The 24,639-nt window shown below is 36.5% G+C and overlaps 1 protein-coding gene across 1 annotated transcript; it reads right to left on the bottom strand.

The window, feature by feature from the left end:
• Positions 1-963: 963 nt before the first annotated feature.
• LOC102229404 (nucleophosmin-like) lies at positions 964-24,639 on the bottom strand. Its single transcript, XM_005800565.3, has 11 exons — positions 24,563-24,639; positions 24,194-24,276; positions 21,559-21,678; positions 21,297-21,390; positions 20,892-20,983; positions 20,587-20,660; positions 20,420-20,483; positions 14,065-14,163; positions 5,600-5,689; positions 5,434-5,508; positions 964-2,745 (listed from the first exon to the last, which is right to left on the bottom strand). Exons 1-11 carry the CDS (start codon positions 24,609-24,611, stop codon positions 2,692-2,694), a joined length of 894 nt encoding a protein of 297 aa, XP_005800622.1. The 5' UTR covers positions 24,612-24,639; the 3' UTR covers positions 964-2,691.

Genomic DNA, 24,639 nt, shown 5'->3' on the forward strand with positions numbered 1-24,639 from the left:
AAATTTAACTCATAACAGGTTCTTGTTAACACCTGGACTTTAGTGCCTTCTACTGGTGACAAGGATGGAAGGTAAAATAAAATGAAGGTCTTGCAGAAAAAGAGAGATAATTTCACTTCTTGAATGTTTTAAATGACTAAATTTCAGGTTTTAATGACATAACATTAACAAAACTATAAAAAAATAAGAGGACTTAAAAAAATTTGGCTCTAGTTTGAGATTTTCATCATCTCCTCAATGACATTTAGAAAGCCTTTTGTTGGAGTTGAAATAACTTTTCCCCTTTCTTTTCTTACAGGGACAGGTCATATTAACATTTCTGTCAATATGCCAGAGATAGCCAGACAGCTATTTTTCACTTGATGTCCCTGGACAGATGGTGTAAGTCACCCTAAAAGAATGAGTAAAACTACATATTGATTACATGTTCGTACTGAGCAATAAATTAAATATGCAATATTTTAAAAAAACGAAGTAGAAGATAAATTATCCTAGCTCGGCAAAAGGAAGGTGTCCAGTTTCCTGTTTTGGGGGGAATGATTATATTTAAATTGTCTAGAAAAGGTTTTAAATCAATTTCCAGTTGCAATTTTTTTCTGTTTAATAAATGTTTAATACCTGCTTAAGGGTTGTTAATTTTTAAAAGTTGCTCTGAGAAATCGGTCTGATCGGAACGCATAGTTTAATTTATTGGATATTACTGGGTTTTGGACTAAAGTGAGGAGCCATTACAAATGTGGCTCAAAATACTGACTGCAACATTTATTTTCTAAGAAAGCTATGTTTAAAATAATAAATAAAGGATGAAATGACCAAATACAGATATACATTTCAAAACGTTTTTCTTCAATCATTTCATAACTTGCTATGGAAAATCAAAACACATAAACCATAGCTCTGTTTAAACAAAAAATAAGCAGCAAATTGTATTTTTTGGTCAAATTTATAACAGTAACACTCATGTATTGAGAAAAAACCTCTTTGTTTATTTGAACATATTCCAGCATCACTCAAAAATAATCATGACAAACAAAAAGTGACAGATTAGAGGTGAAAAGGACAACCAAAAAAAACAAAAGAAGGGCTTACACTAAACACTTTCAAATTAAACTGCAACATGACTTGAAATAAAGAACAGTATCAAGATTTCTGAATGTTTATGGAAAGCTTTGGGAAAAATAGGAGAACGGAACTGTTCAGCTGCCAAATATGCAAATAAAAGTAAGAGATTTATTTACAGAAAAGATCTGATGAGCTTAATTAAAAACAATGACAAGTTTTCCAACTAAGAGCAAGAAAACATCTGAACCTGGTTTTAGGTAAGTTATCAAAGTCATGTAAATGACATTAACCAGATAAAAACATCACCAACTACAAAATATTCAACTGAAATCAAAACTTTTCACAGACATTTGAATTATACAAGATCACAGAATTATTATTACGCTGGCATATCTGACAGGAGAATATTCTAGACCTATACTGCCTCAATATATTTTCATAAAATTATCTCAAATACTTGCTTATGTTTTTAGCTCAAAACCAGATTCTGATATCCATTAAACACTGGCTGAATTTCTGGTTACTGCCTTAGGTAGGATATTTTTTTGCAATAAAGGATAATGAACCTTGATTAAAAAACAATTGATTAGACATGTATTCAGGATTAAATAGTAAAGTAAAAAAAATTATGAAGGATAAACAAAGCTATGTCAAATTAATTCTGCTGAAAACATCTTGAAACAAGCTTTTCAACTGTTTATTAGATATGAGCTGCACACATTACTGCAGATCTACAGATTTTATAAGTTCGGGCATTACTTATTTTCCACATTACATTTTTGGATTGTTTTGAGTATGGCTCAAATGATAATCCTTTGGGTTAGTAGAGAGATCATTTAAAAAGCAGTGAACTTTGCTTTAGCTAAAAAGATACATTTAAAAGATAAAACTACTACAGTATATTTGTAGGACCTAGAAACGTATATTCCTTGATAAAATCAAAAAAGCACATTTACAATAAAAATGATAAAAAAACAAAAGACATGAGCTGTCAGTGAGCAATGATAGAAAATGTCTTTAGCATGGTTGAAAACTACTCATATTCACAAAAATAAGACCCAGAGATGTCGCTCTGGCTGCAAATGAAGCATTTAAAAGGCACAATGTGCAATTTTTCCTTTTGTATCATTTACTAAGGAAGGACATAGTGTCAGAGATCCAAACCAAGCTGTTCTGGACCTGCTGATTGCTCTAGCGCTGCATGCTGCATTCATTTACTGTGTATTTGATGTAGTGAGTCCTGAAATGAATGAAATTAACATCTTTGAAATTAGATTATGCTTTACATTATTCATCCACGGGGCAGGTGGGATTTGTTGCCTGTTAAATGTTAGAATCGTACGTTTCCCATGACGAGATGCTCAGACAATTGCAGTTTGCATCCCTACAGGTGCTCTGGATCAGTTTACCTATCAAAAGATTTCTGTAAAATGTCAACCAACAAATTAATGTGTTAAACATAATAAGTGCTTTGCAATCAAAAAAAAATGAACATAATTTTTTATCTTTGCAGCAACCTTAACTCAATATCTGCAATCCTCCTGACTGTAGTCTTTATCTGTGCTAAGCAGGAAACATTGCAGACTGTGCCTTTAGGAAAGCTTAGAAATTCTTCCTGATAAAAGCACATTACTTCTTCTCAGTCTTCAGTGTTTGCAGAAAACTCCAGAGATCCTTGACCACCTGAGGAAGGTGATGTGGGAAGCAAAGAAAAGAATTAGAAAGCATTCAAACGAAGTGCTAAACAGCACGAGGCACATGACCCACTTTGACTGCAACATGATTTTTGTGCGTCCTGCCTGTGGGAACGCCGTGCTTGGATGGGGCTGCAGGGGAACGACGAGGGGTTGGGTGGGGGCAGCACTACATACCAGAGTATATGACTAGGTGCTCCAGGTCTGACAGATCTCAGCCTTGGCTGATGAAACCAAAGCACTTCCACAGATGTTTCCACACACTGGGAACAACAAGCTCTCCCAGACCCAACTCCACCCCCACTTTCTGCCTCGTCCACCCAGCTCTCCGCTGCTCAAAGAGTGTCCACCTGCTCCCAGAACTACACTTTTCCCATTCTAACACAGCAACTCAGAACAAACGAGCGTTTATGCAGTCTGTTTGGAGTGACTGGTATCTAAGACAGAGGTTCCCCGACCCACCCAACACAACCAAAGAGCTGGGCTAAAGATCTCAGGGGCAGGGCAAAGTTTCAGAGACTCAACATTCGTGTCCAAATGAACTTTTATTGTGCTTTTTATTGAAAATGAAGAAAGAAAACAGAAAAAACTCTATAAGAACAAAACCAGATGATGTGGTTTAACACTGCATTCCTTACACAAATGCAGTCTCTTAAACAAAATATATATTTTTTTTTAATCAAGCATCAAATTCTTAACTTGGTTAAGAGGTTTGGATAAATGTCTAACAACCTGCTACATCCTGGGTGTAAGGAGGAGTTTTGTTGCTGCTTCAGAAATAATTTTGTGATTTAACATACCAACTTGTTTGGACTGTTGCATGTAGAATGTGTAATCGTGGTTTGAAGGGATATGTTACTACTGAGCACCATGTATCTGTCAGCACCTTGTAAAAATAAAAACGGGAGCTTTCACCAGGTCCTCACAAACATCACACATCTCATTCCTGGACAATAAGCTCCAGGTGGTCAAACGTTTTTATTTTGAAAGGAGAAATACTACTGAATATAGATTTTTTCTGAATAGTCACACACATGCATGGGCCTAAACAAGGGTGGTGATCTAATATTTCCAGTCCCTTGTGAAAAGCTTCAGAGTCTGATCTTGGTAGAACAACCTCTCATATGAAGTGTTTTGGGGTTCCCATCTACCAGGTTTTCCAGGTAGATGGGAACCAGGTAGTGACATTTTTGCTCCTTCTATTCTGCAAAATAACTCAAGCTCAGTCAGAATGGATGGAGAAAAAGTCTTGACACAGATTCTCAATTGGATTTAGCTCTGGACTTTGACTGGGTCATTCTTCTTCCCTTCAGGAGTGCCACAGTGAATGGTCCATCTCATATTAGTCCTTTCCTCTGCATCTTCTACTCTCACACCAGCTAACTTCATCTTCTTTCTTCCTCGAGTCTCCTTGATGTTGCTCTCACCTTCCTGTCCTGTGGCTCCGACCCTAGCGTCCTGGTACCTGTATAATTTTACTCTCTCGTCTGAACATATCCAAACTATTGCTGCAGTTAATGATTATTTCAGTAACTAAGTTTTGTATTGATTATTCTGATGAGTAATTGAGTAATTGTATTTAAAAAATGGCACATTCTGCAAATTTTTCTTTTAACCACTTGAGCTTCTTTTATGCAATATTAGAAATCCAAAAGGAAAATGCAAATAATCAAAAAAATGGTTAAACTAAAAAATATTCAACCGATCAGCCCTACTCTGTATTGATGTTAAGCATGTCGATGTCAGAAGTATTTTTTCTTAGCTATAAATGATCAAGTGCTCACTAGAAGAATGCAACTGTTTCGCATTCTAGGCAATAAAATGTACATTTTCTTATTTAAGAAATGATTTGAATTATTTGTTTATTTGTATTTTTCATGTGTTTCTAATGTATAAAATAAGCTTAAATGGTTAAATGAAAAATCTGCAGAACGACTAATTGTCACAATAATTGTACTACTTTGACTGTGCATCTCATGTTGGTCTGTCACACAAAACCCACAAAACAATAAATTTACATTTGTGGTTATAATGCATCAAAATATGAAAAGGTTTGTGGGGTGAAAACGGCTTCGCGAGGCAACTTAAATGATGTTGCAGTGTAGCTTTACAGTCTGCCACTGAGTGTGGTGGGAGATTAATTCAAGTTCATGTACTGGGAATTGTTTTGTTCATCTGAAAGGTCACTTTAATAAAGATTAAAGTTCTGCATTTGTTCAAAGGCTTCTTACACATACCACCAGTCCCTTCATTGGGGCTACAGAAGTCTAACTGCAGTAAATCACGGAGAGCCAGTTTCTCTCGACAGGTGTACTCCCTTCAGTCTCATGAGAGCTCACACAAACATGAAGCTATGCCCAAAAGAACTCACTGAATTAGAGAAACCTTGATGTTGTTGAACAATGTGAGGATCGATAACTTATCTGTGGGGATCTAACATGGTAAAAAGCTTTTGAGAGTAAAACAGGATTTGTCTAATGTGCTCATTTCATAGACACACAACAGAGATTTTTTTTTTTTTTAATCAGAAAAAATGTATCAACAGTACTGCTTCAGAAAATGAATATTAACTGTTAGTCTGATGTCAGAAACAAAAATACTAATTCTAATTAAAATAAGAGAAGTCTCAAACTCTGGGCAATAAGGGAGCTGAAATCTACTTATATACTTTACTTACTTTCTTGTCAGTGACTTTGTAGGAAGTCCTCACAAAATTCTCAAACTTCTGCTCCGTCTTCGGGAGTGGTTTTCCCTAAAGAAGAATTTAGTTAAGTCATCACTTAAAAAGTCAAAAAGAGTGATAATTTCCACAGAAGAAAAAAAAAATGGAAAGACGGCCTTACCTCCTTGGCTGCTGATGATAACTTGTTCTTGATGTCAGGCAGAGTAAATGTCTTAGACGGCCCTGCCTGCGATTTGTCTTTTCCAGGAGTCTGGAAAAAAAACCAAAAAACAAGAAAGAAACATTTCAGTCAGATAACAAACTGGCTAAGTTTTTCCTGGATCAGCTGTTCAAATTCAAATGTTATTGTTATATAAACATGTCAACAAACAGCTTCTTCTTTGATGCACTTAGTTGCAACCTTACTGAAACTGAGATAAAGTTGTATGTGTAATACTCCTTAGTTTCAGCTTTACTAACAAGGGAGAACATAAAGACATGATATTAACGTATAAAGTCAATAAAGTGACAAAACAAAGGGAGAGAAAATTGATGCCAAATGTTTCAAAATTGAGACAGCAACTAGCTAAAGTGTGCCTGGGCATTTTTCTGCCATAATAAGCCACATTATGTCACAAGGTTAAAAACAAAAATCCGATATTTAACATGCGTATTATGTTAATTACACATAGTTAACGAAAATACAGCTTATGTATATGTAATAATTTCTCTGTTTGGATGGCAACAGTAGTCTCCTGGTCTGTGCTCAAGGTAAATAAGAGCGACTGATACAGAGTGCAGAGTTTTTACTATTATTTATACTTTCAAGTAAGGGCTGCATAGCATATTATCATACAATCAGTTTGCTCATTATTAATACTGCAAATGACTGTAAAGCTGTATTTGCTGGTTGTTATTTGTAATGGTCTTGAATACAAAATTTTTTCAGCTAAATTTAAATGTGACCTATTACTCTTCCTTGAACAGGTTAGGATAGGTCTATGAGCTGTAAAAAAAACATGTTCATTACATTTTTTTGCAACAAATAATTCTGACATCACAAGATTTCGAGCTACTTTCAGTTTGAGCTGTTTTAAGACCTCTTGTTACTTTAACTCACCCCTTTAAATCACCCCCCTCCCAACTCAATGTTAAGACTCGCCTGGGAAAATGGATGCAAATAGAAGCAGAATTGTACAACCCTACATCTTTGAAAAGCAGAAGCAGAGCCTCCTGCACAATCAACAATAATGCATCTAGTGGTTTCTGGATAGTAAGTCAACAACAAAACACTTGTCTCTTTTAGGAGAAATACAACTACCTGACCAAATGTGCTGGAGGTCTGCTTGTGTTGCTAGGTAATGGCTCAGTGCTCAGACTTAACAATCAGAAGGTTTTTGAAAAGGCTCATTTTCCAAACACTATAAAACATCTATGCATCCATCCATTTTCTTACACCATTGTCCCTAGTGGAGTCAGGAGGGGTGCTGGTGCCCATCTCCAGCAAATGTTTTAGATACACCCTGGACAGGTCGCCAGTCTGTTGCTGGGTAACACAGAGACAGTCAGGACAATCAACCACGCACACACACATTTACTAAGGATAATTTAGAGAAACCAATTAACCTGACAGTCATGTTTTTGGACTGTGGGAGGAAGCCGGAGTACCCAGAGAGAAAAGAACATGAAGTTCAATTTATGGTCCAATGCTGTTCTAAACTGATAGAACATTTTACAGAAAGCACATGGAGTAGGTAGGTAAAACGCACTGGCATTGAATAAAAATGTGATTAATGAAAATATAAAAAATTCTTAAACACTTAATAAGTGCTCCAGGAAAGTAATTTAAAATTCACCATTGACAACTCACTTTAATTAGCTATGTGGATATGTATGGAATAATGTAGGGGTCTAAGCTAATTGTTGAGCATTTAGTTAATCAGAACAATATCAACATTGCTTTTTGCTGTGTCTGACATGTTTCCAACAATCACTTTTGCTGACCAATAAGACAGTTTGTCCAAGAGCCTCCTTGCGACCTGATTAGTCTGGGTCTGTTTTTATAGGCTTGGCGTGGGTTTGCAGCTGGAAAATGATAAAAGCTTTAAAAAGGACAACACATTCTGGCCTAACTACATGCTCTTTTTTATAATTTTACATCAGGTAACAATTAAGTTTGTATTAGGTTGCAAGCAGGAGGCTCAATTTGTTGAAGGAAAAATGTAACTTAGATAAAACTAAAATATGGATTTACAGCTCATGTCAAGTCACTTATTCCTGTTCAACTGACTAAAAGCCCAGCAGCTATTCTTTATCTTTTCAGCGACATTAAAAGTGCTTCTTCCAAACTTGATGACTCCCCAGTGTTTGGGAGGATGAGAGCAGACATAAGCGCAGCACTTTAAGGCCTGTGGGTGTGTGAAGTTCTGGACAGCCAAAGGCACAGAGGTCCACAATTAGGAAGTGTCTCACTGTGACACACACCATATGGTGGGACTGTACACTAAACAAGCCACGGAGCTTGCCCGTGCATGCAACACCAGCGAGGAATCCAGCAAAATTGCAGGGTTTCATTGATTCTAAGAGTTAAAAAGGCAACAGATCCTTATTCAGCTCTGCCAACTAAAAAAAACAAAAAACATCCATGTTGTGAAATTAGAAGATAAATCCCCTGACTCCTACTACATTGTGATTTTGGCAGCTTGTCAGTGAAGAACAACTCAGACTTCAGGGACACAGATTCTTTGTTCATGAAAATGTATCTAGTTTATAACAACAGCTCTGTTAAAAGTCCGTCTGTTTGTTTGGCACTGCATTACCCAAGACGCATCTGTTCATTTTGTAGTTCAAATTTTACGTAGCTGAGCAAGCTGTTTTTCAGTGCTTCTGTGTGGCTCGGTGGCATGGAGGTAGCATCCACGGATAGCATCCACATCAATCCTTTCGTAATCCCGTGTGTATGAAATCTGTGTGCGTTTTTATGATGTAAGTTTACATTTCCATGTACGATATTTGTGTTTGTGTTGGTTTTTGGCCCAGGAGGTGATGACGTCCTTGTGTTTCTCTGGCCGCCAAAAATGCAGGCGTTTACTTATAATAGCTCAGGTTATATACTATACTTTGCCAGATATATATTGTTATTGTATTAGTATATGAGGGAATTACCGTTCATTTCATGTGTTCTGACAATTTTTGTCATTTGTATGTTTGTTGCATTTAACCGACGGTTCATTTGTGGTGTTGTGGTGCCCTCCGGTGGATTTCTGTGGTGCTGCGGGCCATTTTCGTCCTGTATCTATATGTAGCCGGTTTTGCTTGCATGGCTTTTAATATGTACCTTTATTGCTTTTTCTGTTTCAGATAACTACACACACACACACGCCCTCACACCAAGTACCGGCACCTCGGTGCTGTCTCCACCTCATCATCGGCTGTGGTTTCATCGCCCGTTTACCTGCTATTGTTCTATCAATAAAACTTCTAAGCCGCATCGGTGGAGTTGGCCTATTCCTTCTGACCGAGGAAGATTCCATTGATGAGAGAACTGAAATTAGCGCCTATTAGACGCACACAGTCTTCTACAAGCTCTTTTAGTGTTTTCATACAGAATTCCAGTTCCTATCCAACAAATAACTATAGTTGAAATCATAACAGAATAAATACACTGGATTAAAAGACACACGCACGTTTTTATTTACACCATCTGAAGTTAAATCTGACCAAACCTTTATGTTTCAGGACAGTTAGAATTACCAAAATTATTTATATTTGCTAAATCACACAATAATGAGAGAAAGAATGTTTATTTGATAATGTCTTCAAGATCAGAAGTTAAAATATTCTCTGTATTTGGTAGCACTGCCTTTTGAACTGTATGACTAGAGTCAAACATTTTAGGTTTCCTTCCACAAACTTCTCAGTAGTTTGCTGGAGTTCTGACTCATTCCTCCTGACAGTCAGGTTTGTCGGTCGCCTTGCTCACATACGACCTTTCGGACCTTCCTACTCATTAATTCTCCATAGACTTGACATCAGGACTTTGTCAACACCATGCCAGAACATTGACTTGGTTGTCCTTAAGCAATTTATAACCACTTTCCATATATGTTAAAGGTTATTATGTGTTTTGAAGACCAATCTGTGCCTTCATGGCTGATGTCTTTAAATGTTGCTTCAATATTTGCACATAATGTTTCCTCATAATAATACCATCTATTTTTTTAAAGTGCACCTACAGTAAAACAATCCCACATCATAATACTGACCTACACTTTAGAGTTAGAATGCTACAAGTATCCTAGTTAGTCATCCAAATGTAATGATGGTCATTATGGCCAAAACAGTTCCAAAAATGAAATTCTCTGTCCCAGTGTGCTTTTGCAAACTGCAATCTGACTTTTTAATGTTTCTTGTGAAGTAATGAATTCCTATTTATAATATTTTGGCATTTTTTTGAGTTTGTTATCATGTCAAACATAAAAGCAGTGTGTTTGCGGTGTTGCCTTAAAATACATTCCCAGATGTTCCTCCAAAAACTCACATGTGATAGTTACCTATCAGAAGTTGCCAAAGCCATAACATCATGATCTGGGCTTTCTCTCGTTGTTTAGAGACAATAATTATTCTGTATTTAAACTGCAGATTTTGAAGACATTAATATTTAAATGTGGATTTAGCAAATAGAAATATTTTTGCTAATTCCAACTGACTTAAAACAAGAGAAGTATGGTCTGATGTAACTTCAGACAGTGAGAAAGAAGGTGGATGTGTTTTTATTTGGTGTATGTAAACTTCTGGTTTCAATGGGACATTATAACTCTTTTATTAGTCATAACCTAATAAAAGTGGCATTCTAACCTCCTAATACAATGCCACTTCAAAGAATCAAGTAAACAACATATTTGTGTTTCTAGAAAGATCTGGAGGGGACGTGGTGCTTTTCATGTCTTAATAACAAACACTTGATGCCTAATTGACAGGGCATGTCCTTTCATTTCATTCTAATTGTTTTAAAAAAAACTAGTTCTTGAGGCAAAATCTTAGGGCTGGGACTTAAAATAAAACACAGGTGCAATAATTAAAAAAAGCAGTCTCCCTCTAGTTTAAAAAAATGCAACAATCTGTCCCTTAAAAAAATCTGCCTTTTTTACAACAGAGATCAAAGGTGTAAAATGAGCAAACCTTTGACACAAACACACCACACTTCACTAAAAACGTCACTAAAAAAAGCACGCACACATATGTTGCTGGCTCCAGGCCAAACAAATGCACCACATATTTATTATTTACGGGCAGCTCTCTACTTCCAAAGGACAGCTGTGGACCTGAAACAGCTGATAAACACTCGGCCGGCAAGCTTTTTCATCTGGGCCAGACGCTGATTACAGATGGCACAAAACATGGAACTTAATCACAAGCACGCCATCAGTTGATGCAATCGCTCATCTTCAATCCAGTGCAAGCACATGATTGTGACACATTTGCTCATCAAGTTTGTCCAGGTATGGTAATTGTCTGTTTTTAAGTGTAATCCTTGGAGACTCATGTTTGAGGAAAAATTTAGGACACAAAATTTTCTATGAATCACATATAGAAGGATACTTATGTTTACCTGATGTATAGTCAACAGAACAACATTAAAAGTGCCAATAATCTATAGTCTTTAGATTTTCTTATTAGGTTGGAAACTGTTTTTTTTTTCTTTTACATTTTCCACAATCAAAAACTATTAATAAAATGGCAGTTCTTTAAAGATGACAACAAATTTCCCAGATAACTATCAAAGATTCTCAGTTGTTTTTGGTCAAAAGGTCATATGACATTTGTGGATCTAAATTAATTTTAATGGACCGATTCATGGAGCATTCATCTGTTAGAATGGCCTAGCCAAAGTTAAATCCAACTGAGAATCTATGGCAAGGCTTCAAATGTAATTTTTACAGACGCTCTCCATCCAACCCGACTGAGCTTGAGCCATTTTGCAAAGAATAAGAAGCAACATTTTTTTCTAGGCATGAAAGCTGGTATGGATGCAAACTCAGGCTTAGTATTGTCTAAGCAGGACTGAATTCACAGGAATGCATGTGTCCTCTATTTACTAACCAGGTAACTTCTGAAATAAATCCTGGATTTTATTTAGAGGTATCAGAGTAAGTGTTTAATTTGTTGAACAACTTCACAAGTAAGAACTGCTGTGTCACATAAAATGCCAATGAATAACATTAAAGATTTCAAGGGCTGTGCAAGGCACTGTGTTAGTAAGTTTCTGGGTTCGCCATTCAAACCTAGGAGAAACACATCCTGAAAGAAATAAATAATGCACCTGCTACAAGTGCATGTCAATCATTCGCTGAAACAATGACTCACTCCCTTCTGGGATACGGCTAAGTGAAGTGATTAACAGTTTTATGAGCGTGACGTGTGCTTCAAGGCATCAACTTCTCCAAACCCACAAAACACCAGCTGGAAGATTAGCGTGCCTCAAATCAGCCCAACTCAAGTTAGCTGGTTCTCATGCCGAGCCGGTTACACAGCTAAGGTGCCGCTTTGTGCTGAGCTGCGAGAGGTGAGAACTGCGGTGCTGGCAGCAGATCTGACAAGCCAATCTAATGACCAGTCACCTGCGTTTAGGAGGGGGGGGGGGGGGGGGCAGAAACAGACACCCACGCCCGCTTCCTCACTCCTCAGGGGCATCTGGAAGCGCAAGCTGCACCAGACATCAAACGCTGGTAATGAGAGCAATTGGGAGAAGGTGTGTCCAGGAAGTGAGGGGTGTGAAGAGGTTGTGGAGCGAGAACACTTGTGAAATAGTCGAGAGGGGATAGGAGCTCTAAAAGCACAAAGAGCCAGAAAAAGTAAGTGCTGGGAAAGTTTGAGCAAGCTGGGTCACAAATCGGCTAAACACCATGAGCAAGGCGAAGATCAAGGTGTGCAGACTTGGCTGGACTCAACCTCAAGCTGCACTCAGGAGCTTAGCAACAGTGTGGCTAAGCATTTATCATGGCACAAAACCTTCTGCCACAAACACATCACAGCCTTCTCATGTGCTACAAATGTGCATGTGAGTTAAGGATGCTGTATATTTCATCACAGACACAGCTATGTGTTATGATGTGTTATCTGCTGGCATCGCCATGCCAACACATAAAGCCTTATCTAAACAATTTCTGTCCAAAACCTTTTTTTTTCTCCACAGTAACATGATTTGTGAAATGTTTAAACAAGCAGGAAAAGCTTCCTAATTTGTTTTCTCTGCTGTGCACGTGATCTGTTGAGGGGTGAAGAGCATCAAAGGTGGCTGCAACCCAACACAGCGGGGTCAAGCCAAGAGGTCGCAGGTTTAAATCCTGCCCCGGGAAACTTGTGTAGAGGTCATGTGTGTTTGCTCAAACAGAGACAGAGTTCAAGCTGTTTGTTTTAGGAGGAGGCATTCTATCCAAGAAATTAGCTATCAGGTTGAACTAATTGCAACACGCATTTATCACATTCCTCTGCTTTCGAATGGAATGTTTTGCCAAGTTTTTTTTTTCTCTCTCTCCGCATTTTTTAAATTGTGAATGTGAGTAATTGTCAACCAAATGATGCAAACGTAAAAAAACAAGAAGGTATTTTTCTTTTTTTTACCACAAATGATTTTGTGGTTCTAAAGTGCATTTAAAGTGCACAAAATGAAAGCTGTAAAGGTACAACACTGGCAACTTCAAACCTAGCAAAAGGAGCAACATGATACACAAGAGAGAATTTCTTTTCTGACATTTATTTATTCAACAATTAGTAGAACAACGCATTAGAATACCATCACAGCTGTGTACTGTTTTGTAAAATGAACCAAGAAATCAGCTGAAGATTAGAATGGACAAAAAAAACTAAACATCTTTGATCAGCTAACGCACCATACATAGATACTAACAGGTTTCCCTAATCACAACACACTTTGGCGTGAAAGTTGGCACTGAGACAAGACAACTTATTTTTAAGTGTTTCGATTAAAGCCAGCAAAAGAACAAATGGAAGAGAAACCTTATTTTTATAGAGTAATGTCAGCTACTCATTCAGGCTGCTACTTAAGCTAAACAGGTATAAGGTGCAGTGAAGGTTGAAAGTATTACCTCAAAAGCACAGCTCTATCACTTTTTTTTATCTGGTGGATTAGGAAATGTCTTTGGAAAATCTCGCAGCTACAGTCTGGTTATACCAACTCTGCAGGAAATAGAGAGACTGCTCTTGGTAATGCTACCCTTGCTAATTATGTTAGGCTACAAGTTGCAATGTTATAGACAGTTTTAAATGTCTCTTGTGTAATTATATTTTTTCTTTGTTTTGAGTAAAGGGTTATGGTACAAAGGTTAAATCCTGTTGTAATTGTTTCATTACCCAAATCTAGATCAAATTAGAATAATATTCCAAAATTTCCACAGCAGTGTGGCAGGTCTGTTTGACAGATGTTAATGTCTCAATTACAGAAATTTGCAAATCCCAAACAAAATCCCAAACAAGTCTAATCTTATTTGTCCTTCTTCCTAGCAGAGCTAATTTTTTCTGTGTCTCTAACATCAAACGCTATTTTGATTACATGTAACAAAAATTGGGAAATACAAATACTGTTATAACCTAACATCCAAAACTAAACAAAGGGATGATTGATACCTTAATCTGGGGTTTCGCTGCTGGTCCGGAGGATTTTTCTGCAGGTCCATTTTGTTTCACAGGCGTCTTTTTGGGCTTTTTAGGCATCAACTCTGGGCTCTAGAAAAACAAACAGCTCAAGTAACACATCTTGAGGAAATCTTGGAGCTTGAACCACTGAGTACATGTATATACTGTATATGGCTATATATAAAAACACAAATATACAGTAAATCCCACTGCATTGATTCTACAGAGTCTTTTATAATAAACAGGTAAAACAATTTACAAAGAGTCAAAAATAAAGGTTAGATGCATTTAAAATTCTTCTCAGTCGTGTCCTTTAATCAGACTGTAACCCCAGCATGTTTTGTCATTCCTTACTTGAAAGATCATAGTAATGTCAGCTCAACAGATTTAAACATTCCACAAACTAAACTTTCAGACAGCTCAGTTAGTAAGTACAGAAAACCTGCAGAAGCAGATTAAAACAGAACTGAAGACGCTAAACATGCTTGGCATTTTCTCTGTGATCAGCTACTTAGTAACCCAATAACCCGTCATTGTTCTCTGCTATACAGCCCTTCCAGTCAGGTTTACACTGCTGTGTAATTACCTTGTAATAGCTGAGGCAAGTACCTACATTTCCTAAGCACCGACCGCTGTTTGGCAATTACATGTATTCACCTCAGAGCAGGCTAGGAGTGTAATTCCCTGCAGTGACTGAACTGCTACAAGGCAATTACATAAATAATTTAAAGGCAACACCTCATGCTCGGAGTAGCAGAAGGTACAACTTGTTTGTATTATGTTTTTACATCCATGTACAAATATTTACTGTAAATGTGCAGTTGAATCTTGTGCAGTAGCTGATAGATTATCTGCACACACCAAGCAGCACAAAGAGCCACTAAAAGATAATGGTCTTTAGGACTTGAAGCTGCAAACAGCGCCTTACAAAGGTATTCATACCCTTTGAATTGTAAGTCATTTTGTTAAATTACAACCAGAAATCTCAACAAGTTTTATTGGTATTTAATGTGAACAAGAGTAGCACATAATTTGCAAGTGGAGGGAAAAAAATCATCTATCAAGAAAGCAGGGAAAAGGCCCACGCATTTTCTGGGGGTGCTACAGCAACATTTAAACAATTAATAATTAATTGAGTACTCCACAAACCTTTCCTTATGGAAAAGTAGCAACAGGAAATCCTAACTCAAGAAACCACATAGAAGAAACAGCAAACATGTGGAAGAAAGTTCTCTAGTCAAATCAAACCAAATTTAAATTTTCTGGTTTACACACTAAAATACTAAAAGTGGCAAAGAACCACAACTGCACCTATAGGAGCATAAGCCTTGAGACTGAGGCGGAGGTTCACTATCCAGCAAAACAAGTACCATAAACAGTCAGCCAGTGCTGTGGAGTGGTGTAGATCAAAGCATATTTACATGTGTGCTAGAATGGCCCAGTCAAAGTCCAGACCTAAATCCAGCAACTAATCTAAGGGAACACTTGAAAACTAAGATTCACAGACGGTCTTTATCCTGTCCGATGAAGCTTAAGCTATTTTGAGAAGAATAATAGGAGAGAGAAGGAGGGGCCTGTGTATATGGGTGTAAAGTTGCTAGAGACATAACCAAAGGGAGTTGTAGTTAAAACGACAGCAAAAAGCTCCCAACAAAGTGTTCACTCTGCATTGCCAAATAATTTCAAATGAGCTTAAAAACCATAGAATCTTTTCCCTTGTAAAAAAGGTAATCTTTAGAAACTTTGAATTTTCTGTAAATTGATTATTTGTCCTCAATTTAAACATCAGGCTGTTTGATGAACCTGTTCCATATAAGTCGCTCTGTAGTGTAAGTCACATAGGTCAAAAAATTGTGACTTATATTATGGAAAATATAGTAATAACTATCTGAAGTACCAATGTGAATTTACCTCTTGTTTATTTTTTGTTGAATCCAAAACAGCACCCCATGCTGTTTCCGAGGATGGAATAAACACCCAAAATGTCAAATCATTGATAATAAAAATAACCCTGAAGTCAGCTAAGTGTCTACTTAAGTAACATTGACTCTACGACTGAGCTAAAATCATCAGTCACCACACAAAGAGCTTTTGTACCTTCCTTTGATAATAAGCAAAGGAAGCAATTCACACCAAACCAAAACATTTGATCAAAGATTATTTGGATTAAAGTCATCTGAGCAGGATGCAATTTCTTTTGAACAATGTTACTTGGTGTAATTTCTGAAACCTAATTTTGGATGTCTTGTACAGTCCTGAAGTTTGACAACAAAAAGAAAACATTTATTCTGAAACAGCTGAATTTCCAGTCAAAAGAATAATTGCTCCCAGTCATGCTTTTTGGGGCTTTGTACTTTGTACTCATTAATAAAGAAAGGCATGGCGGAGCTATAGAGCTTAGGATTAGAGTCATGCTGGGAAGAGAGGGGGTGAGTGGAGGGATGCATGAGGACTTGGATGAGAAGACAACAGAATAAATCAACAGGTGACAGAAATGCTCAGCTGTCATCTGACCCGGAGGGAAGGATCAGCGCTCATGTCGCAGGTATGTGCATCTGCCCTGCTTTGATCTTTTGCCTGGCACAGTTTGCACTTGGATAGCGTGCTTTGAAAAAAAAATTACAAACAGACACCGACGTAAAACAATGAGGCAGATACACACACGCACACACACACACACACACACACACTTGTAAGCGATTGTGGTAACACGCAAAACAAGCGTTCAAAGGCAAAAGCCAGGTGCAAAGCTGAAATGGCATGAGAAACGATAAAAAGGAGCAATCATATTAACAGTGGGATGACAGAGGGACAAAGATATGCAGTGCTCAGAAAAAAAGGTCAAGGATGTTTCCCATAACTGAGCAGTGTGTGTGTAAAAGCAAACAGTTTGTGCTTTTCAGCTTATGCAAACTACAAGTGTATTCTTGAAGTGCATTCATGCGTCTGTGCATAAACACACTTTTAAATGTGCAGCTCTATAGTTTGGACCTTTAAGAAAGACCGTGTGTGTGTGTGTGTATGTCTTTGTGTGTGCAGCACAGTGTTGTTGGTGAGAATCCGTGCAGATTACAGAGGAGAAATCCGATCATTACACCACACAAACCCTGTATTTTACTCTCTGAAAACAGGTGGGTATGTGAGCGCACAGGATGAAAAAGTTCCACGTTTTGTCTCATGCAAAGAGTTGGACGGTCAGTGGGTGCAGGAGTGGGCGGAGCTTGCTGAAATGAAATGCTGTTGCGTATAGTTTCTAGAAGTTTGAATGATGTGGAAGAAAAGGGAGGGGAGTGACAGCAGCTTCAGAAAAAAACTCCTTCTTCAATAAAGTAACCTCGATAAGCCGTTGGCTATTCTGACACCTAGTGGACAACACAGGTATTACAAAATGCTGCTATACAAATACAGACACAGAAGAATAGATGCTGCATGAGTGTCCAGATTGTATGGCAGCATTGCCACCATACTGGGAATGGCAGATGCAAACAATTGCCAAAAGCTACATCAGGGACTCTGTTTTAAATTAGTTAGTAAATAAATGAAACAATAAAAGAAGGACATTGTCAAATTTATCCATCTAGTCTACAGGTCTTAATGTAGCTTCATATATGACTTTTATCATATTAGTTCTAGAACCTTCTTATGAATAATAATGTTGAGATACTAGACTACACACAACTTGAGAAAAATTGTTTACACATTAACCCAATAAATAAGCATATCAGTAATTAGATGCCATGTTCTCATTCCTCAGTCACCCTTTATTCCTAAAAAGCACAGTCAAATCTGTAATATTTATTATTTATCTCTATTATAAATACAATATCAATTACTTAAAGAATAATAACAACAACAATAAAATTATTCTTATTATTAGAGTCAACAACTAAAAAGTTTTAAAATGAAAAAGATTAAAAAGGATTTCAGATTCATCTCTTAAGGATTCATGTCTTACAAAACAAAACCATTTTGTAAGACATGAATCTTACAAAACTATGAAAATTAGCTAAATTTCATCTATGGTGCTTGTTCTATTTGGACGCCAATTGCAAGCACACTTGAATTGGCATCCAAGATAAACGTGGAACTCACAATACTGTGAGTGTCCTAAAGTATCGTTTCTATGGAGCAGCAGAATCTGTGCTTCTGTTTAGGTGATGATTTAAAAAGCATCACATGCAGACTAACAAATGAGTTACAACTTAAAATAAGATCAGAGCAAGTATATGGAGAGCAAAACATAAATGAATATTGTTTGTTTGACATGATTAAATCTGACTGACTAGATTACAAAAGGTTTTTCCAGGTAATGGAGCTAATATGGTGTCTACAAAGGTATTAGACAGAAATAAAGCCTTTGTTGAGCTGAGCATTTTAAAGCCTTGAGAAAAAATATTTGTTTTCTGAAATCTGTATTCAGAAGATTGACTTATTTCATGTACTTGGAATAGACACTTAATTTTGTAAGTATTTTAGTTGAGTTTTGTGGTGACATTCTTACTCAACGGCCATTTTTTTATCCAACATCAAGGAGCATAAATAACATTAAAAAGTCTGACAAATACTTGATTTTTTTAAATCTAACAAGCTGATAACAATCCTGTTTCAAAACAAAGTGACAAGGCTTTCTGTCCTAAAGAGTACTGTACCAACTGTAAAGCAAAGTGTTGGTAGCATCATGCTGTGGGACTGTTTAGATCAGGGGTGTCCAAACTTTTTGCAAAGAGGGCCAGATTTGATAAAGTGAAGATGCCCGGGGGCCAATAGTTTGTTCGGACATTTTTTAACTACAAAAGTTTCATGCAAATACACACTGTTATAAAACAATTTTCATTGTCACAATTATCTTTATTTTTCAAATGACAAAATAACCAAATATAAGCCACTCAGGCAGATGAGAACAACTCTAAAAACCCAAATTCTGCCTTTCTTTCATATCTGGAGAGTCAGATAACATTGAACAAACTGTATGAAATACCTTAAATTTACATGAGTTTAAAAATATCTTTGCCTCAAGAACATTTTAAACAGGAGTTATAAGTAATGCAAAGTTGTCTGTTATTATTAAATCTTAAAACAAGTGAATTTTGCTCTTGTCCTTTACAATATCTTTCAGAAAGTAATAGTTTGTCACATCTACAGGTTCATAACCAAATCTTACTCAAGAGTTTAATAAAAATAAGTGCCATAAATCCAGGTGCATAAATGTTTTTTGCCTCTTCACTGCTGATAGTGACAGACGTTGCCGTTCAAAACACTCAGTTTCATGTCCTCAGCTCTCAGTGCCACACTGTTACTGCCAGGCAAACATTTTTCTCAAATTCTTGCTTCTTCTCAGGGCAAAATGTTCTCCACCATTTTCATAACACAGTCTTTGATAAATGTATCTTCAGTAAAAGGTTTGCCATGTTTAGCTATTAACATTAACTTCGTAGCTTTCTTTGGTGGTATTTTCTTTTGACTCACAGGCCCGCGTGAAGAATCGCTGTTGTGATGCCAGTCCAGCTTGGAGCTGCTTTAGTTTTTCAGCACGGTCACTTCCTGTTAGCTTGTTGTATGTGTTAGCATGTTTAGTCTGGTAGTGTCTCTATACGTTCAAATCCTTAAACAAGGCAACCGTCTCACAAATTAGACAAGCACAATTGCCTTGATTTTCAGTGAAGAAGTATTATAATTCCCATCTCTCTTGAAAGCGGCGGCCCTCACTGTCAACTTGTTTTCTTTGCAGTGGCCATGGCAGAAATGAGTGGAGAGGGGTTCGCTGCACGGAGGCAGACTGATAGTATTAAAGTGGTGCTGCCACCATTTGGTGAAAGGAGGAATTACAGTTTCAAGTTTTATGATTTATTTATTCTGTTTGACAGTGGAGGCGGGCCATAAATAATACATTATAAGACCGAAGCTGCGGGCCGTATGAAATCTGACCGCGGGCCGTGATTGGCCCTCGGGCCGGACTTTGGACATGCCTGGTTTAGATGTTAGCGGTACTGGTAAATTGTACAAATAGATCAAATAAAAAAAGATAAGCAACAGCAAATTCTACAAATTCATTTTAAATGAACAGAGAACAAAATAATTTTTTTTTCCAATAGGACAATGATCCCAAATTAAACACATAAACAACCTACTAATAAATTAATTTAACTTTTTGTTTCTTTTTATGGCTAAAGATTTTCACATTAAAAGCACTTGATACTGAAAATGTGCTATACAAATAAAATTACCTTACCTTACATTTCACAATCACATTGTGCCTTTATTTATTTCATACTCTACTATATTTCATATTGAATTTTTAAGTTAAAGTTAAGTCCCTATGAATAAACAGAAAATGGGCCAGACTTACTTTTTGGAGAGCTTTTGCCACATTCTTTTGAGGCTTCACATCCTCTTCATCACTCTCATCATCACTAGAGAAATGCAAAGCGTCTAAAATTACTTGAAAACTTAATCTGGTAAGCAGAAAAAAATTTAACAACAAATACGTAAAATTAGACTAAAGAAAAATCCTACTCGTCTTCATCTTCATCACTGTCCTCTTCATCGTCATCATCATCCTCGTCATCAGAATCCATTTTAATTTTTTTCTGCAACAAATGAAATATTATTTAGCTTCTGTTTTTAATATTTGCTGCTAATAATAAATCTACTTTGAATTGATCTGATCCAGTTTTAGATCACATTTCTCATCTTGTGACAACTTACAGTTTTACATTTAGAAGCTTTATAGAAATACTTTTAAAGAGCATTGGGAGACATTCACCGCAGAGCTGAGAAGATCTGCGGTGGATTAACAGGAAAAGAAAAAACATGATCACCTGCGGAGGCTTCTTCACTAAGGACAGGTTTGCAGGCCGTTTCACCGGAGATGTGTTGTTCTCCTCCTCTTCATCCTCTGAGTCTTTTACACCTATGGAACAAATACTCTACATTCGGGTTGGTGCAACATGGTTACAAAACTTTACTTGCACATTCTCGTTCTCATTACTAACTTAAGTACCAAAATTCAGAAAAGGCTGCATATTTCTCTATTCCTAGTTTACAATATGGATTTTTTTTGACAAAGAGTGATTCCAGTCACTAAGTGATGTGATGGCTGATATATTATCTGGACTTGAAACTGATTTATCATTCTATAGAACATAAAGTCCTGTGTTCCAACTACTAGTCGTACTTTGAAGGATTTTCTGGGACGTTATGAGAGTTTGCATGATAATACTTACTGACAAAATGTTGTCCACTAATGTGAACTGGACCAGAACCAGAAACAAGACGAAAGGTAACAGGGGGAGTGATCTCAAACCCTCCTAAATTCATCTGGACAAACAAAAGTCACCATTAGCAGTATTTGCATGTTCCAACACTGACTTAATATTACCTGTTTTATGTCATTTTGGTAAAAAAAAAAATTAAACTCAAACAGAATAAAACAATTATATTTAAGCTCTTTGACTATTTCGTCAGTAAAAATTGTTGAGTACTCACAGACGGCAGGACAGACGGTTTCAGGACAGCTATCGGTACTTTGGAGGTTTTTGCATCATATGCGAGCCCTTCGACTTCCACCATGTGGAATTTGTCCTCAGCCTCTGCTCCCAGACACACCTGGAACAGCAGCAAAGTGGCCAGTGGATTTATTATTTCCTTTGAAGGTAAAGGTCCAAACATCTAGTTTTCTGTTAAAGTTGATGTTACCTCTTCTGAAGTGGTCTAAAGGTTTTCTAAGTAAGTGATGTTTTTATGAGTCATTAAATATTTGATTTCCTCCTAACTTTGTACCTTGGCTTATTTAGCCAGTAATAAACAGTTTTTACTGTTTATTGTAGTTTCTTTTCAATACAAAATTGCAGAATGTCAATTAAAAATCCTAAAGACACAAATTACTTTAGGTTTAATGGATTTGTTGTTAAGCACATGATTAAAGAAACATTTTTCCAGGTCCTTTTTGAAAATGAGATTTGGATCTCAATCAGCTGGTTAAATAAAGGAAATTAAAAAACAAATTGTAGCTGGTAACCAATTTTTTAAGTCTACTACTCTCAACAGATGCTCTCTAAAAATAAAATAACTAAAAGCAACTTGAACCCTTAGCTCCCTTTACATATTTTTGACAGGAAAGAGTTCTTGAGGCTGGCTTGGGATCTCCATAATGTTGATATGTCTACCTTGACTTAGTGTCTTTCTGGGAGACCCATTTACAACCGATCCTCAGTGTCTTTCGTCTGAAGGAAGAAAATTACAAGATTTTAAGATGTATGACTTCATCTATTGAACCGTCAGTGAGGTAAATTTAGCAGGAAAAACAGCCCAAAAGCATAAAGTTACCATGTCCATGTTTGACAATGTTGATGATGCAAAAGTGTTCAGTTTTGGTCGAATCTGACCTCAACATCGTCTCTAAATCATTTATAAGCTCTCTAGCAAACTTAAAGGCACCACTCTAAACCTCTTTCAATATTTTGTTTATATTTCATTAGTAAGAATACAATTTTGACACTAGCTAAAACAGTCGTTGCACTGGTCTTGAAAATAATTTTAAAAATCTATGACAAGGAGACAGAAGTAGCTGAAATCTCACTGCAGATCGCCACCAGGGGGCAGCATAGCGAGAAGAGGAAAGCACCTCTGTTCCTATGGTATTTTAGTGGCTTTTTACTAAAAGGTACCCCATGAGGAGGAGTACAGCAAAGCTCCTTGATGTTTTTCAGGGAGAAAATGGGATCGCTTAGAAACATGAGGCAGTTAGGAGTTATAAAACCTGAATGTTTGATGTGACTGAGCAGGTGAATGAGCAACGATCCAGATTGCTATGTGTTGTCATCTGTAGTAATTTTGGTTATTATTCAAGATGACATGAGCATTTTGTGTTTTGCAGAAAAACTAAATGTCTGTTTTATTTTCATGTTTTGAAACTTCAAATCACATATTTTACCACAGTTTAGTTAATCAGAAAAGCAGTAATATTTACAGCAGGCTCTGAAACTTTAAGTACAGATTAACAGAAAATTTATTTTTTTTAAAAATCACAATCTCTCCATACATCACACTGTTCCAGTAATACAGATTTGTAATCCTGTCACATAATTTTCCATTCCAAGCTGAGAGAACACACTGAAGATCTCTACACATATAATAACTTTTTAAATGTTAAATGTAAGCAGTAGATCTTTAATCAGAGAGTATTTCACTGTAGTATACAAAATAAATTTGAAGTCAACTAACGTCTTGTGATTTTCAGCAATAACTCTTCAAATGTTTCATAGTGATGGGCATAAATTATGCTAAAATATCAGTTTTTAAAAGCAATGTAATTGTCTTATTTTTTTTATATTTGTAAGATCTTTTAATAGACATGTTACCATCAGTAGTTCGATCAACGATGTTTTTCCCACAGTTCCATCAAAAATGCTCTTTATTTGCTATTTTGGGTCACAATTTTAAGAAGCTATAATTTTTCCATGAACCAAACATAACAAAAAGTATACTTAGTATCAACTCTATAAATTCATGTTAGCAACACAGGCTGGGATTAATGTTTAACGTTTGGTCCAACAAAACCACGTTTGATTAATCTGAAAGTCTGCACACAAAAAAATATTCATAAGCCAAATATTCTGTTAATATCTTTACATTTATATTTACAAAAAATCAAATGATTTGATACATTCAGATTCCATAAAAAATGGGGTATAATTTATAGCTGAAAACAGAGATAATTTCTCAGAGATCTGTTGAGTGTTTGAAAGAAATATTTATATTTATGAGGTATTGTTTTATTATTTTTTTGCCCATAATTTTCCATAGGCTCCAATTTAAGGGAAACCAGCTGTCCCCTAGATTTCAGCTTTTAAACGCTGTTCATGTCTAGTTTGTAATCTACATGTATAATCTTAGTACCACTCAACGTTTATTTTTATGAATCAAAGTCAAACAGATGCTTTAATTAATCCATAAAACGAAAGTTCTGTGATAGATTCTTTCAGTACTTGTTAATATAAATATATCAATATATTTATTCACAATGTCGTTGTACTTCACAGCTTAAGCAAATATATCCTTCATGATTCTATCCCAAATGAAAACGCATGTCAGGGATTATAAAACAATGACAAAGTCTTACTGCTTTGAGTGACAGCTGTTGTTCTGTATCTTCGTCATCTAGGTCAACTTTAAACTCCCGTTTATCCGACCTCAGAGTGCAACCTAGGGAGGCAAATTAATATTATTGTCATTAATTGTACAGTTGCATTTATTTCACATGCACAATACAAACAGCTGCATCAGCTATACGGGTGTTTCTATTCTACAAGATCTGCAGCGCTAGCTAACAAAGAGCTGATTGGCGGGAGTAGGGGCAACAGAATAGCAACTTATTACGGTAACTTTACGCTTGAATGAGCGTTTAAGCCTCATATATAAGTGATAATGTTCTACTAATCCTGACTGTGCATCCTATCAAATTAATATTTATCAGAAGGAACAAGCTCACCAAACAAATACATCTGAGGTCTGCTAAAATCTGACATATCGTCCTCCATCTTTGTAGTGGGCGGAGAGGATGAGAAC

Source organism: Xiphophorus maculatus, chromosome 23 (assembly GCF_002775205.1).
Source record: "Xiphophorus maculatus strain JP 163 A chromosome 23, X_maculatus-5.0-male, whole genome shotgun sequence".
NCBI lineage: Eukaryota > Metazoa > Chordata > Actinopteri > Cyprinodontiformes > Poeciliidae > Xiphophorus > Xiphophorus maculatus.

Excerpts from the sequence above, each read along its gene's own strand:
- LOC102229404 (XM_005800565.3), bottom strand. The coding sequence starts at position 24,611 with ATGGAGGACGATATGTCAGATTTTAGCAGACCTCAGATGTATTTGTTT. Across the intron at positions 21,679-24,193 it reads AACAGCTGTCACTCAAAGCA|GTGTGTCTGGGAGCAGAGGC; the intron begins GTAAGACTTTGT and ends CTGCTGTTCCAG. Across the intron at positions 2,746-5,433 it reads ACAAAGTCACTGACAAGAAA|GTGGTCAAGGATCTCTGGAG; the intron begins GTAAGTAAAGTA and ends CACCTTCCTCAG.